At 42.8% G+C, this 16,263-nt stretch overlaps 2 protein-coding genes across 2 annotated transcripts in view; one reads left to right on the forward strand and one right to left on the reverse strand.

Moving 5' to 3' along the window:
• The first annotated feature begins 4,989 nt into the window (after positions 1 to 4,989).
• Positions 4,990 to 6,496, forward strand: LOC128707988 (UPF0692 protein CG33108). The gene is made up of 3 exons (XM_053802945.1): positions 4,990 to 5,552; positions 6,106 to 6,202; positions 6,275 to 6,496. Exons 1-3 carry the CDS (start codon positions 4,990 to 4,992, stop codon positions 6,494 to 6,496), a joined length of 882 nt encoding a protein of 293 aa, XP_053658920.1.
• Positions 6,497 to 11,662: 5,166 nt separating this feature from the next.
• LOC128710482 (phosphofurin acidic cluster sorting protein 2) overlaps positions 11,663 to 16,263 on the reverse strand; it is a 33,618-nt gene continuing 29,017 nt past the window's right edge. The window contains exons 3-11 of the mRNA XM_053805536.1: positions 15,890 to 16,202; positions 14,509 to 14,661; positions 13,250 to 13,778; positions 13,015 to 13,169; positions 12,685 to 12,944; positions 12,242 to 12,595; positions 12,076 to 12,163; positions 11,883 to 11,999; positions 11,663 to 11,793 (exon numbers count right to left, since the gene is read on the reverse strand). Coding sequence (XP_053661511.1) covers positions 11,663 to 11,793; positions 11,883 to 11,999; positions 12,076 to 12,163; positions 12,242 to 12,595; positions 12,685 to 12,944; positions 13,015 to 13,169; positions 13,250 to 13,778; positions 14,509 to 14,661; positions 15,890 to 16,202 — 2,100 coding nt within the window. The remainder of the gene's footprint in view (positions 11,794 to 11,882; positions 12,000 to 12,075; positions 12,164 to 12,241; positions 12,596 to 12,684; positions 12,945 to 13,014; positions 13,170 to 13,249; positions 13,779 to 14,508; positions 14,662 to 15,889; positions 16,203 to 16,263) is intronic.

Below are 16,263 nucleotides of genomic sequence, written 5' to 3' on the forward strand. Positions count from 1 at the left end.
TCGGCCTTCTAGCGTGAAACCTGAATGTAGAAGCAATAGTCTATCAACCCAGTTAATTTTGACGCTTCGTTAATGTGCGGTCATGGTCAGTAAAAGCTACCATCCTCCATGTTTCATAGCAATGAGAATGTTTGCACCGAACAAAAGCATATGTGATCTCTTCGCTAAGCACTCTTCGCTAAGTTCACTTAAATAGCAATTGGATCATTGTTTCGAAATTCTAATGTATTGATGCCTCCCTACTCTATCCATTGTAAAATGCTGGGAATTGTAGATGTTAAATCACACCTCACACATGCACAAGCTATTTTTATTGCTAAGATTCTCTTTGACAATGTTGATGCCCGATTAATCAACGACTTCTTGCAATACTCTGTGTTTGGTTAAATTTTTTCCCCTACCACCATATGTAGATTAAAGATTAGACTATAAGACTGTATATATTTGAATAAACAAAACAGCCTAGTTCCCGTAAAGTGCAGTTGAAAATCGAGCGTTCCAACGTTCCATTTCTCCAGAAATGTTGGAGTGTCTGTGTAAAGAAGAATAACCATATTGAAAAAATCGATATTCTTACTCTTCTTAATATTGATATTCTTAATTATTGTATGTGTTAGTGTCTGTTGAGGAAAAAAATGGTATTTTTTTATAAATAATCACTACATACTTACCAACATTGGGGTAGATCATCCCAAAAGTTAGAAAGCTTAAGCTTTAAGCCTGTATCTGCCTAATAATACAGGTACCGGGCTGTATCATTAAGTACAGATTCGTAAAGGACATAGCATTTTGACATAAAGAATGACACAAGGGATCATTTTTGTAAACTACAATTTGAGGAAAATCAATTTAAGTTTAGTAATTTAATTTTAATTTCAATGCAATGAAATAATATACAAGTCTTTATTTCGTCTTTTTTTAGTTGTTTTCGTTAAAAAAAATTTGTTTACCTTTTTCGCACACGGGAAACATGGCTTAGCCTGGCTCAGACCAGCTAGCAAAATTCTTTGTTTTGACATTTGTCGAGTTTGGGTTTTGGGTACTTGGGTACTTTCATTGATAAACCAATTTAATCCTTCTTTCCTAGGCTTAACTTGGCTTGCCATTTGTATGGCGAGCTGTAAGCGGATAAGCCTAGAAACGTCAAAACGCATACAAAAAACTGGCTTAGAGCGTGATCGACCCCATTAACAGAAGCGTGTCGTTGTGATCTGTCGGATCGCTCAATCGTTCGATCGGATAATGCATTCTCATTCTCATTGTATTTTACTAATCCATTGTTTATTATTCATTTAAAATAAGCAGTTGATCTGATTTGTTATTATACTAATTATCATACCGCTTGGTCACGAAAGGTGCAATTACTTACTACAATCAATACATCTACAATTACTAGAAATACTCTTGAAAAGCAACCTTCCTTACTGCGAAGTATTGTGGCTACTGATTATTTAAAAACAATTGGTCGTGCATTTTCCCCTACAATTGTAGCCATCATATAGATACGGCCATCGCTATCAGCAGGAAATCTAGTCCCTCCAAATCCCGCCATTTTAACAACGCCAATGATAGGCCAGACCCACTAAAATCCCACGATCATAACAAAAGCATTCGCGTCCTCCATAAGCGTAGCACACGTCTCGTGTCCCAAGTGGACTACAGAAATATACGACCTGAGCAGCTTACGCCATTAAGTCGAAATCGAAGCTGCATAAATTGATTCGTATTAAAAAACTTAATTCAACCTTTCTATAAACAACGCGCATTAACCGCTCAGTAGTGATAGCTCGCTTACATGGACGTAACAAAATCTACCCAAAACACCCGGCACGCACAACGACCCCAATGCACCGAACGCCAGCTCACACGGCCGGCCACTATTAAATCCAAAATGTCCCGGTAAGCTAGCTTAAAGCCTCAATTACGGAAGTTCATAAGCGCCGAAACACAATCCACCTGGCTGCGGCACACCTGGTGTGCCGCGGCCGTTGTGAAAAGTGTGTGTGTGTGTGCTTCAAGAATTCGTTCGAGCATTTCGAGTTCGAGACCACCGACGCGGGGTAATCGCCGAAACTCGACATGCCCCCTATCGGCCGCCGAATCATGTCGCCGGTGTTATCGATGAACTGCAGCCAGTCGCAACCGTCCCTGGGTGAAGTTTTTCCACGATGGCCGTCTCGGTGCGCTTCCCAAAACTGAACGAAAAAACAAATGCGAACGGAGCGAACTTTCGACCGTTCCCGGGGCAGCGCAAAATGTCGCGAAACAACTGCTAACAAAGAATGACAAACGGAACAAAGCGAAACAGAAACAAACTCCAATGTCCAACGGTGTTGGTGGACCGCTTGTTTTTTGTTGTTGTCTCTCGTTTTATTTCTTCATCATGGCACCGGTAAGCGCAGCAAGGCCCTGCTCCGAAAGGTATATCCCACACAACGGAGCGTGCACACAGTAACTTGGCCGCAACGGTACTCACCGGGGAGGACTGCTGGAGCTGATCGACTTTCTTCTCATCCGTTTCGGGCGATCCACAGTCTCGAGACTGTCCCGTTGGCTGACCAGCTTTTATTTTTTCTTTGTCGCTTTTTGTCGATGCTTTACGCTCAAGCGCCATTCCGATGAACACTTCAACCGAAGGCCGATCCCCGGCATCCCAATAAAAGGCCATAACCGTAGAAGTCAACTGCAAAATGGGCACCTTCCGATTGTTTACCGTTTGCTGCACCTGCGTTTTCTAATGTCCGCCGGCGACACTTTGCTATTCCGGCGCTTGCCGCCATTTCCTCGCCAAACCCGTCAGCTTCCAGCCATTGTTAGACTTTCTGCAGTCACGGTGGATGTTTTGGGTGGTGTAAAAAAAACAGAAAGAACGGGTACACGGTACATGTTGGGGACATGGTACAGGGACACAAGAGAGGGAGAGAGGGTGCCATCTCTAACGAACGCACAAAATCTATTCACCCGTACCGTTGTCTGAGGGCTGTGGTTTTGGTTCGTTCGTTTAGGTTTTTTCCCAGCCTTCTTGTTTAAGGCTAACGGCCTTAGAACCCTTTTTTGTCACAGTGTGCTTTTTTCCCCCAAACCTGAGAAGGTGGTGCAGTACTGCGATAAACTTTGCCAGGTTCTGATTCTGAAACTTTCGGTGCCGGATACCAAATTCCGTCACCTTTTCGCCCAGTCGAAACAGCCCCCGAGGTCATCGGGGATGTACACACACGCAATGGCGAGCATGCAACTTTGCGCGTGACCGTTATGCCGAACGACATTTGCCACCCCGGGCCGGTTTCGTGTACTCTCGTCGAAAGCACAACCGCAATGAAAAAAAACGTGGGCGGAAAAGTCTGCCCAAGCGAATGGAAGGCTAAGTGACCGGTTCGATTTTACGTTCCGCTGAACAGTGGCGGCTGAGTTAGTTTGTTGCCCGGGAGGTACCATCAACCGTACACCGTGTCACAGGTGAGATGAATGTTGCATCCTACGGGGTGTGCTTTTATGTTATTGGCGCATGAAGAGGGATGAGTGTGTTTCAGTTTTGTTTTGGTTGTTTCTTTTTTTGTTCATTGTGTGTTATTCTCGCGACGGAACTTTTGTTCCATTCCTTTGGGCTAGTAATCATCCGCGTTGTGCGTTTTTTATGGGTTTGTTTTACTTTAGTAATTCATTGCATTTAAAGTTCCCGCTTTACCAATGCGAGAATTGTGTCCGCAGGTTTGCTTGGTTGTATGGCTACAGGAGTTATGCAGTTGTTTGTTGGACTGTTTAATGTAGAAATAGTAGCAGGAGTATCGATTTAAGAATTGTGTTACGAACGTCACGTTAAGAACGTTATTCTCTATGTTCGAAATATCCGGTCGCATGCTTTACTAGTCCTTTTGACCCATCCGTTCAAAATGGCACTTAGCTAACCCTAATCTTTCCAGCGTTTATTGTTTTGGATGCAACTTCTCTCTAGAAGAAACAGTTTTACGTTAAGTTTAGGAATGAATAGTTTGTTTTCATAGATGTTATCAACCACCGAAACAAAAAACTTTGCCCACTTGTTAAAATAGTAGTGCTTTGTCACCATTTTAGAACCTGCGCAAAGAAGAATGTTAATAAATGAAACAAATAAATAAAGAAGTTAGATACTTCACGTACAACGGTTTTGCACGTGTTCCTTCCATGTGAAATGTTTCTTTTCAAATGTGAAATCTTTCACTGAAATATTACAAATAAGTTTCAACCTGCTTCAACTTTTCGCCCACTCTGTGAAACAATAAAAGTAATCTCACAACTCATACGATCTCACACAGAAATGTTCATAATACAATATGATATATTACGGTATAATATACCGAATGATATTGTACAAAAAGTAGCAAAATGTTAAAATGAAAACCCTCTACTTTATCCACCGAATGTCTCGCCGAATGTCCAGCTTTCGTCACCTTAGTTCATCGTTTGTTTACCATTTTTTTCGAAGAACGAAATCTATTTTTGACAATTCTTTGTTTCTTTCCGTTTATTTTCCCCAGCTCGCAGCTGTTTCGCTGGCACTGTAGCTGTTCTTCTGTTCTACTTTTTTTTGCGAACGGCCATAAGGTGAGAATAGTGCTCCACGGTCCAACCGAATGTCCCAACTCCGTGTTCCTGCTCCATTTGCTTTCCCGTTTTGTTCCGTAACTCCAAAACCTACACGCCCCGTCCCCATGTTCTGTGTGATTGTTTCCCCACCCGTTTGTACCCGTTCTAACTGTGTTTGCATTCTCAATTCTTCTATTCCGCGCTCGGTTAAACTGAAAATAAAACTGCCCCACAGCGCACAACACACCGCCGTTGTCCCTTATTTTCCATCCCTTTTTTGGCGCGTACTGGCGTTACCACAACAAAGGGATATCGCCACACGCCCGTCCTTTTCCTAGCTCTCCTTCAAACGCACCCGTTTCACTCTGTCTACCCGTGCAACAAAACCTTCCTGCGGGTGCCCGGAGCGTGCCACTTAGCTACTAAATGTCGAACAGCACTCCTTCGCCTCCTCCATCGCCACCGCCACCACCACCATCACCTGCGCCACCACCGCCCACCCAGCCCAAGACGCCCCTGTCCGAACTCAACCTGGATGTGCTCAATAACAGCAGCAACCGTATCGGTAAACCGAACCATAATGTGATTCTTTCGTCCGGTGAATGTGTCTGGGCGACACAGTATCCCGAGATACAGAAGGCCTGCTTCCTGAACCGCGTTTGCCAGTACGCACCGCCACGCGAGCTGCGCGTACAGAACGTGGAACCGATACTGCAGAATGGACCCACCTGTGGATTAACAGCCCTAAGCATGATCTTCGATGGGGCACCGTCAGCGACGGCATTGCTGGAACTGGCCGTTGCCCGCGGCTACTCGAACAACGGTGAAATGTTTAGTGCGCGCCAGCTGAACGAACTGTTCGAACAGGTGCTGGAGGAAAACCGCCATCTGGTCGAGTATAAACCCGTCACCCACACGCTGGTCGGTGGTTGGATGGATGATCCGAACATCCAGGTCAAGCTACGCCTCGGAGCAATGTTTCTCGTACCGTATCCTTTTTTCAAAAAGACACAACCCATTTTTTACTTAATTATATCAGATGCGCTTTGTAGCGTTGCGATTGATTGATCTCTTAGAAGAGTCATTCATATGCATCTCCTGTGATGAGTCACTCGAATCATGGGTTAACTGTTTAAAGTTCTCCTAATCAATCAATCTTTCGAAATATTCGAGCCTTGCCAAAGATTGCTGCATTTCTGAAGATAAATTTACATAATTCCCGAATGCGAACATGAACCACCAACCAAATCTTTTTGACTCTTTACTGTAGATGTTCAGAGTTATTCATTCAGAGTAAAGATTCATTAATTAATTGAAGACCATTGGAGGTGATGCAAGATGCATCTTTAAAGAACCATGCGAGTTCTTTAAAGATGCATCTTTAAGCTGATGTATCAACTCTGTAATGTGCTCTTAAATAATTAATCTTTAAACTTTCGTGGTTATTAAGGATCAAAGCTTTGTGCTTCTGCTGCTGTCGGTTTGAAGCCAACATCATTTTGTATAAAAGAAAATCCTTTCCTTAACCGTTACGAACCACAGCTACGACCCGGACAAGAACCATACACCCTGCCTGAACAAAGGACACCGTGCCCATTGGGCACTCGTGGTCGGGTATCTCATCGATCAATTTGACGACGTAAGTACATATCCTCGAACCTCCTGCCGCTCATAAAACATTCAATAAAACACTCCGTACTCTCGATTTCAGTTCTACGTGTTTGCACGCCATGGAAAAACGAAAAACCTCGCCATATGGTCACTGCGGGACCTTTCCCGGAGCAATGGTAATCTAGTCGAGTTCTGCCAACCGGTAGGGCATCCCAACGAAACCTTCATCCTGCCCGAGGGCGGCATGGGTGGATGCAATGGATTGCGATGTAAATTCATCATGATCGAACACTACAAGGCAAAGCATGAGATCGTACTTTGAAGCAAAGGGGATGAAGAGACTTTCCCCCACCTATCCAATTACATCCCCGTCAGCTAGTTTCCAACAGATGTGTCCCCAGCATCACCTCCGCTTCATATGTTAGGCCCTTCAGTTCTTCCCAACGATGCTAGAAGATATTTATTTACTACGTTCACCGGGGAGAGATGCAACTATTTATTGAACTTTATTTATCTTTATTTTACTCATAGCTTTATTTTCGGGTTTCCGTTTTTTGGCTATATATATGTATATGTATATAATTTATTTTAAAACATGCATAAAACAGTATTGAGATATTTGTTGCCCTTCTTTCTTTTCCCTCTCATTCACATTCTCTCTCTCTATCTCTCTGCTTTGTGTTTCTGATTTATCGTCCCTTGGGCTGGGGATGGGGAATGATGATGCCACCCCACCGGGCATACTAGTTCGAACCGCTGTCGACTTTAGCGCTACCGCTCAGGAATCCTGCTGGCACGATCCACTAACAGCCGCCAGCAAACGGAGTGGGTGCAAAAAAATGCAAACCCCTCCCCCATTTCTGTCCGGGCGTTCATACTTCTCCACCGAAGATGATGATCCCTATCCTATCATAAACCGGTTTTGTGTAAAGGATTCTTTCAAATGTGCTCCATCCTTGCAAATACGCAACCAACAGCATAACGTTCTTTTACTGTATTTAGTTTTCACTAGTTTCACATTTATTGCGCTTATTGTTTTTTCCTCCCAATCACGGTAATGAGGAGGGTGGCGGGGGTGGAGGGCGGTTATGATTTGAGTAATGTTTGCGGCATAATAATGGGTATGTATGATTAATATGTTTTTTTTTGTTCGTTTGTATGCTTGTCGGTTGCTTTATTACGTGTATATGAGCTGCTTGCCATTCGGGTATGATGGGGTTTACATATTGATTCAATGCCATGTCAATACATATAGATAAGTGTGTTCGTGTGTGCTGTGTGATGCATTCAGGGATAGACTAATAACACTCGCGAGCAGCACGGTGGACATCTGGCCCACTGAGGAGAGAACGAGGAATGAGGCGAAAACTGTGTGTAGAGTACATTTGCTACAGTGGAAAGAAAAAGCGCACACGTCCTTTTGACTTGTACGAGGAGTACATCTGTTTACAAAACGATATTTTGAGTTGTTTTTTTTTTTATATAAAACATACCGCACGGATGAAAATAAAAGGAACATTATAAAACCAATAGCTGTTTTGTTGTTTTCGTCTACTTCACAAGAGAAGGACCAGAAAAGGACTAGTTACCACTAGAACTACCGGACTTCAATTTAATCTCATTAATTTTGTTTAAACACTTCTTCCTGCATGACTTTTATTAAACGAGCTCCAGTAAAACATGAACTAGTCCTTCAAACTTGTTTACAAAGTATCCCTTTTTAAGAATGGTAGTTCTAGTGTGAGTGTGCAAAACATGCGAACCGATTTGAACAAATTGTGCTACATATTGCTCCACAACATGGCGCCTACTCACGAAGCCTTTAGCACTAATGCTATCGGCCAGGTAAACACACACTGCTACGAGGGACGAAAGTTGGTAAGCATGACGTTAACCGGATAACGGAGCAAAGCCTACAGCAAAGTAAACCCAAGTCGGTAGTATGCGCCTAATACGACTTTACACATCAAATAACGATCATTCTAAGCCGCCCTCGATCAAAAATGGCGATAGTTATGTGTATAGGAGACATGCGTGTAGCATTGCACTAGCGTTAGTGTGTTATCATACCGAACAGCCTGAAAAGCTGCATAACACAGTGTTGATGACAGTAACGAACAATTGTCCTAGCACACTACCTAGCGAGGAGCGTGGAAAACTCACTGGACAGACGGGAACAACAAAAACCTAAACCTCTACGTACGTGCCAGGATGCGTGCGTGTATGCGCGTTTGCCATGCTAATAAAACCCCAAAAAGGATGCGTATTACATTCATCGTACCTTGTACTAACGTTGGCATAATCTACCTGCATGATCTACACCGACAGAAAGATGAGAGCTAATAAGAGTAGCAGTATTTGTGTTGCAACCTTCACTTACACTCATTACAGCTCATGTCCCGCTGTTTAGCTAAATTACACTGTCTAGAGCCTGTTTATGTTGCTTTTGCTATGAAATGGCAATTTTATGATTTGATGTAGTACATTGTTTATGGTTATGGATTGTGTTTTCTTTTTCTCTCACACGTTTTTTTTCTCTCCCTTAGTAAACTCCCGCATTAGTTTTCCACAGCCATAAGTAACGGACAAACGCTTCGTTCGTTTGTCTTGGGTTTATCTTCGCGCACCACCGCTTCACACTGCGTTGGACAGCGTGCGCGTGCGTGTAAGTCCTTTCATTCAAGGGATATGTGTCAGTGCAGTTTTGTGGGGGAGAGCTGAGAGTTGTGTTTACGCGCAATGTGGTAGTAAGAAGCCTCGGGAAGGGCGCTAGCACGTTTCTGCTGTAAATCCACATTTCCATCGTTAGTGCAGCTTCGCCTTATCCCGGGAGCTAGAAACATTTTACCTCACCGCAAGGATTTTCACGGGTACCCCGTCAATATCACGAGCATCAATTTCAATTCTTTCGTGTTGTGTATCGATTGTTCTAAATGCTTCAATTATTATCATTACGACGAATATCCTGCACCGTCCGTTGTATGTACGTGTTGGTTTTGTATGTTTTCTTGTGTCGTTGCGCTTTTTTCTTACTTTTTTATACGTACAATACTTCCTTCTCTGTCACTCAATCACTTCTTTTCACTGCTTTTTTTTCCTCTCTCTGTTTCTCTCTCTCTCTCTCTCTAGTACTACTACTACTACTACTCCTGCAACTTCACTTAATATCGTATAAAATATTTTACAACAACCACCTTTCTACTGCGTAAAATGACTGTTCTCAATTACTGTTGCTTTTGTTTTCTATACTACGACATTTACTGAATGCACAATGAAGTTTGCACACAATACACAATCCGTCCTTTGAGCTACTTACGAGCTGCTGCTACTGTTGCTGCTACTCTTACACAGAATAAATAGACGTTCAGTTTCATGGTTAAACTGTATTTCATTTAATTCTGATATTAATATTTACTTTAACTTGCTACATTCAGGAAATTGGCCTATTGATGCGGATCACGCGATCAACCTTTCCATCCGTGATGTGAGTGTCGTGTGAAATTACGTCTGCGCTTACGAATAACAACGATGGTTTTACTTGTAACTTTACGTAATAGAATGCGGGTTTGTGTTTCTATAGGTTCTTAAGAGTTTGATTTTATGAGCACATTGAGTTTATCTAACGCGATAATGATGGCATTACGGGGCTAAAGAAAGCCTTTTCCCGCTCACCTATTTCCACATCGCACGTGGAGAAATATGATGCAAATAATAATTAAAACAAAAATTTTCATCCGTAAGTGCTATCTTACAAAATCCATTAACATCGCCCCGACCCAAACTGAAGCTAAGCGGATGTGACATGGTTCTTGTTTAATCGCTAGTTTTATCTACGTGCTGGTATTGCCTCCACAACGGCCAGCATTCTCATTAATTATTGCAATATTACACAGCGGCATTACATGAGTTGTAATTGTGCCTGTCGGTACGGTTTTTTGTTTGCGTTCAACAACAACAAACACGTACCGCCTTTCTTTCTACAATCATCCTTCGCCCTTTTTGCTACTGAACAATTTTTTACAATTTTAGATAGACACCTCATCCATACAGTAAGCCATTACGTACTAAACCTCTATGACAAAGTCAAGCAGTCTCTAAACGGTTGTCTAAAAATTCGGCCAAATGTAATTCCCTTCAAACTGGGAGTTGTTTATGAATCGGGGGGTTTTTGCCGTGATGATGTCATTCACCCCTTACCGATTTACAGACGTTTCGTTAATAATAAATAATTCCAATCATATCTGACTTGTCAACTACTTGTACAGTTGTGGGGTTTCTTTATTGCCTAACAAAAGCAACTTGCGCCTAGTATTGGATGTTGGTATTGGATGTTAAACAAAACATTTCATCCTTCTTCTATACAATACACTTGTGTGATGATTAAATATGGGACCCAATGCTGACAGTCTGCTGGTTGATGAAATGGGTCTAATTCAGCTCACCTGCAAACCTATCGTCTTTGCATCACTGTACTCGCCCCTGACAGAACGAAAACCTCAAAAGCAGCTTCCTTTTTTATAGTGATACAATTCATGACGGTAAATGCAAACGCGTTGTCACAAAAGCTTTCTGTTGTGCGAGAAATTTGACGACACGTTTCACACTTCGATTAATCGCTAACTGTTCTTAGTTTTGCTGGTTTTGCTTCTAAAGACTAGTTTTTTTCGCTATCTCCCCGCGCTTTCTGCTGAAGCATTACCAACAAAACGCCACGCAGTAAAGCGGAGGGCGCGCGCCCCCGCACACATTGTAACGCTAAACACCATAATGATATGCGCCGTGTGAGTAGCAGTAGTTGTTGTGAAATGTATTGTATCTCACTCAAATCAATTTTTTTATCACAAAATCAAACACAATAAAAACAAATAATTCTCTCTCATTGGTACATTTGTACTCATTTCTAATGAGGAATGAGATACCGTGGAAAGAAAAGTAGTACCGACTATAATTTATGGTATACACTGATGCGCGTTTGCAATACTGACGCAACTGGGGCAAACGAACGTGTGCACCTCCATACCAAAAGCGAAAATCATCAACGAAATCTTATCGCAGGAAATACAAATCAGTTAGCTACTACTATAATATACACAAACTCCACAATTGCGATACACAACCTGCTGGATATATGGGTACGCTCGCAGCTCGTTTAATCGCCGCGCGATCGACTGACCGCTGCCCAGCTTCGTGGTCTCAAGAGACGCGATGTACCCGTGGTACTGCCGCTGGTGTGACCATGACCCGCAGTACCGGCTGTTGATGACGGGAACGACGAATTCACTGGTGGGTCACAGCCGGCGGATCGTGGTAAAGGTGGCAGTTTAGAGACGATTGACGGTTGACAACCCGTCGGTAGCAGCGGTCCGAAAGCTATGAGGCCGGCGCGGGTCGGATGGGCGGAGGGTGAGGAACCTAAAAACGACGGTGATGGTGTTGCTGGTGATGTAGGAGTGGGTATTAGCTCCGTCAAAACGGAGGATGAAACTGACTAGGTTAGCATTTCGGCCGGAGCCAGTGGGGCACCGACTAACGCTATGGGGAAGTTCTTAATGTGCGTTTGCCACTGGGAAGATAGTTGGAAAAATTTCACACCCGTCCACTCCGTACCATCGATGTACACTGGAACAGATTCAATCGTGAAACGACCGAAAGAGAAGCGAAAGGTTAGCTACTAATAAGAATTGTTCATGCAACACAAAGCGATTTACCTCGCAACGGAACAGGATGCGATTGTTTCGGTGAACAGATCAAACGGGCCACTCCTTCAACGCACTGTTCCTTCTCAGCATCACGATCTTTTTCCTTCTTTTTTCCCAATCTCATTACTACAAAAATAATAAAACATGATTAAACAAGCGTGACAATTGTTCGTGTAGCCTTTTCTTAGAAAAAAATACATACTTTTCTGTTTTTTCTCCTTGGTAGCAAAGCTTAGTGTTAAGCCATTTGTAAACTCGCCAAAGCTAGGAGCTTGCGGTAGTCGCCATACCTGTTATATGATATCAAAAAGTGTAAGCATTCAAGAACCAACAATGAAACATTCCAACCTATTGGTTTGTGCATATACCTGCAGATGTCGGAAAGTGCTCTTAATACTGTTTTTCCCCGACGGATCCTGGCCCTTGCCAAGTGGTTTTTCTTTCGGATCGAAATTTGGCCGTGCCAGCGGCCAATAGTCCACCTGCAGCTCGAGCGACTCTTGCATCTGCGAGGAAGATGATGACGCTTGTTGCTGCTGTTGCTCCTTTTGCTGCAGCTGTGCAACCGCGACCGGTGTTTGCGATGTTGGCGGTGACGTGCGACCGCTCTGGGGTGGCGAACTCGACAGCATTCTGTCGGCGCTGCCTTGCGAAACGTACGTTAACGATTCATCGAGATCAAGAGACACCTGGGGCCCTTCTAAACAGCCAATTCTAACGTCCTGCAAGGTGTAAAAAGAGCGTGGGGATTTTTGTGTTTAATTGCACAATGTGTACATTTACCACACGGAAGTTCTTTGCTGCCACTTACACTAACAAATGGTACAAATATTTGACAAGAGTCTTCATCGCGATAGTTGACCATCGCTTCGGCAATAGGAACTTGCGTGCACGGTCCTCCCGATATCAGATATCGCTGTATTCGGTTGATAAACTCGGCTGATTCATTCTTCGATTGTGCGCTCTCAAGGTTAGCAGTACGATCACAGATCTGCTGCCAACTCTCCGTGCCGAACATGCTCATATAGCTCGAATCAATCATCCCGATGTAACGAGCCACCGCGCATGATCCTGCGTTAACGCGTGATTAGACGGAATTAATAATCTGTTTACTAGTTAAGGACCTTCAATTGTCGCTCACCTAAAGGAACAATGTAAAATCTGATATGATTCACCCAATCGGGTGGCCGAATGCCCAACAATTCCACATAATGACGCAAAACGGCGCCCTGCAACCAATCGCCTCCGACTAGAACTACTTTCACAGTTGTTGGTGGTTTTGCTGTTGAATTACAGCTGCAAAAATGTAAAAAAAGAGGTAACCATTAACCAATATCTATTAGCCACATACATACGAACAAGCAAACGGGTCTTACTATTTCTGAATTTTGTTCATAAGCGCCTGCGTAATTGCCTTCACCTCAGCGGTATTGTTGGGTAAAAATGTAGGCCGAAACGTGGACGATATGAGCGAAGCTAAGCGCGGTGTCGGCGATACGGTGCAGGCTTCCGGTGGACCTACGATCGTGACCACCTCTGGTAGCAACGATTCTTCCGTGGTAAACGTACGCTGCAGCTGTTCGAGTAATGACCGCCGCGGTTCAACATTCGTCGGCGACAGACACGTTTCTAGCGGCGAAGGTTTCTGCTGTTGGTGGTGTTGCTGTTGCTGTTGTTGCTGCTGTTGCTGATCCATCTGGAAGCTGAGCACTTGTTTCTGCTTTTTGGCACTGTTTGGAGTGCTGCTGCTGGTACGGAACAGACGATTCTTCTTCTCGACTGCCGTTTCCTTCTCCTTCGGCGGACTGCCAGTGTTTTGTGGATCCGAACTGAGCGCTTCTGGGTCCGTATTGCCAGCACCACCCTCATTACCGGAACTATCGTTTTTCCATTCCCCGGATCGGTCTGGGGAAGAACATCAAATACGCATTTGTATAAACATTCAACAGTGGCAGCTAATGGACAGATTTACGTAGGAAATTATTTTAATGCTACAATTGAATTTTTAAAGAAGGTTGTGAAATCAGTGAGAGTGATATCGAACGATTCGGTATAGCGTAAGAAAATTGAAAGGAAGAAAAATTTAACAAAGGCAAAGGACCATTATCGTGTCATAGGAACGAAACAGAAATCATAATAAACGGTAAATGCTTGCAAAATGTAAACGTTTCCGAGCTGAAACGAGCAAATCAAGGCACAGTTAATCATTAGCAGTAGTCGATTAATTAACTCCAAAACAAACAAACAAAAACTTAACAACACTAAACTTATGCCGCGAGAAAACCACGAATCGGGAAAACGATGCAGTAAATGCTTTGCGTTGGCGAGCATGAAAAGGTACTTGCTTGTCAGTGTAGGAAGGTAAACAGATACATGGTGAAACGTTTATGCAGCTCTCTAGCTTAGGAACATTATTCGTGAGACTGTAGGGATGCATCTACGTACGAACAAACCCGGTGCGGTGAGTTGACGGAAGTAACAGAGTGATTGTGCACACAACGGGGAGGGTAAAATATATGAAGAAGTAAAGGGTAGCACAGTGAAGGGATAGAGAGAATAAGAGTGTGAATAAAGACGATAGAAAGAGTACGTGAACCACAACGATTGGTTTTGGTTGTTGTTGAAAGCTACAAACCTTGGATGTTACTGTAATTGCTAGTCTGATTGTTATTAATACTGTTGCCGTTCATACTATTAATAAGATTATTGGCAATTGTTATTGAATTGCTTTTCTTTTCGGCGAGCGAGTCACGCTTCTCTAAATTGGGTTTCTTTTCTGGCATAAAATCTGAAAGGAACGTAAAAGATAATGAAAGAAAACAAATAAAACAAATCGAAAGTACCAACTTAAACGGCTAGTAAGCACATATTGTCCAACACCTTATTACCGGAGGGGTAGTATTTTGCAAACATACAAGATGGGGCGGGCGCAAAATGGATTGATGAAACGAAACACGCAAACAAATTAAGGAAAAATGACACAAATCGTAAGAAACGCAATAGCCATGCAATAAACACGTCCTGGTTAAAGTAGTGATGAATCTTAAATGGAATGTCAACTTTTTCAAAAACAGTGGGTCTAAGAGCGACAAAACGTTTTAATTCAGCTGTTAAAACGGACCTTCGAAAACTGATAAATCTCCGGCGAGCGGGTTTGTGCCATACAATATTAAACTAAATTTACTACAACACCGGAACGCGGTTCATTACACATAAATAGCAAACAACTATAAATACTAGAAGGACCAGAACTAGAAAAGTGTCACAGTGACCGGATCCATCGAAATGTTTTTTAAAATAATTTAGAGAAATTTTCAATTTTAGAAAACATTTAAAATTTGGTGCTTTCTAAAAATTAGTTTAAAAAATTAAAATAACAAGGCAGTGATTGAGGTGAAATTCCATCCTCAGTCGTTTGATTTCCAGTCGAAATGGCAGAAAAATTAGTTATGAACGAATCTAAGAATACATTTTTTTTTGTATTTTCTAGAAAATACATTTTATAATTGTCAGAACTAATCATTGTTCGAATTATTTTACCGCTATGTATGTCATTTTTCCAATGGCAAACCAATCAAAATTACTAGCAGGTCGTTATAGCGCTAAAGATTTTCTAAATGACACTTGAAAAGAAGGCAGTAAAATGATGTGAATTAGAAGCTGTAATAATAAATGTATCACTAGAATTATCATTTCTAGCATAATTCGCCAGCTAACTAAAAACGATGCATTTAAGAATGAAGTAAATTATGACTGCAAAAAATACAAGCGATATGCAGCGTAGTTGAAACTAAATCTAGCACGGTACCATCACTAGTATCGTGATGTAGCTTTTTGGCGGGAATCATTATGCGGCAAAGGAATAAACTAAAACAGATGGTATTGGATGAAAATGCGCAAACAGGGATAAGGCATCGCGCAATTAGAAACAACTTGCTCCAAAACGCACAACAAAATTGGCCACAGTTATTCGGTCCAATGGCGAGCAGTGTGTGGAAAGGATGCCATTCGTTTACCTTTGTTACCACTACCCTTCTGCATCGAGCTTAGCTGTATCGAGGAATGCTGCTGCGTGAGAACCGGTTTGCCCGTGTTCTCAAAGAATGGCCTTAACGATGGCTTCGGCGTCGAGCCGATGGAAAGACTGTCCATGTCCTGCCCGGAATCGTCCCCTTCGCCGCACGACAGTGATTCCAGCTCCTGGAACAGTGCGTCCAGGTCGCGTTTACCGCGCAGTGCCGGACCACGCTCCCGGACATCACCTTCCAGCTCTTCCGGCACCTTGAAGCGCTTGAGCAGTGAAATGATGCGTTGTTTGAAGTTTCGTTGCTAAAAGAAGACATGAAAAAACCTTTTTAGCAGCACTTTCCTTTTGCAACTAGATTGCCAA

The sequence above is a fragment of the Anopheles marshallii genome, chromosome 2 (assembly GCF_943734725.1).
Source record: "Anopheles marshallii chromosome 2, idAnoMarsDA_429_01, whole genome shotgun sequence".
NCBI lineage: Eukaryota > Metazoa > Arthropoda > Insecta > Diptera > Culicidae > Anopheles > Anopheles marshallii.

Coding starts and splice junctions, on each gene's coding strand:
- LOC128707988 (XM_053802945.1), top strand. CDS start 4,990: ATGTCGAACAGCACTCCTTCGCCTCCTCCATCGCCACCGCCACCACCA. Junction 5,553..6,105: donor GGAGCAATGTTTCTCGTACC/GTATCCTTTTTT, acceptor TACGAACCACAG/CTACGACCCGGACAAGAACC. Junction 6,203..6,274: donor TCATCGATCAATTTGACGAC/GTAAGTACATAT, acceptor TCTCGATTTCAG/TTCTACGTGTTTGCACGCCA.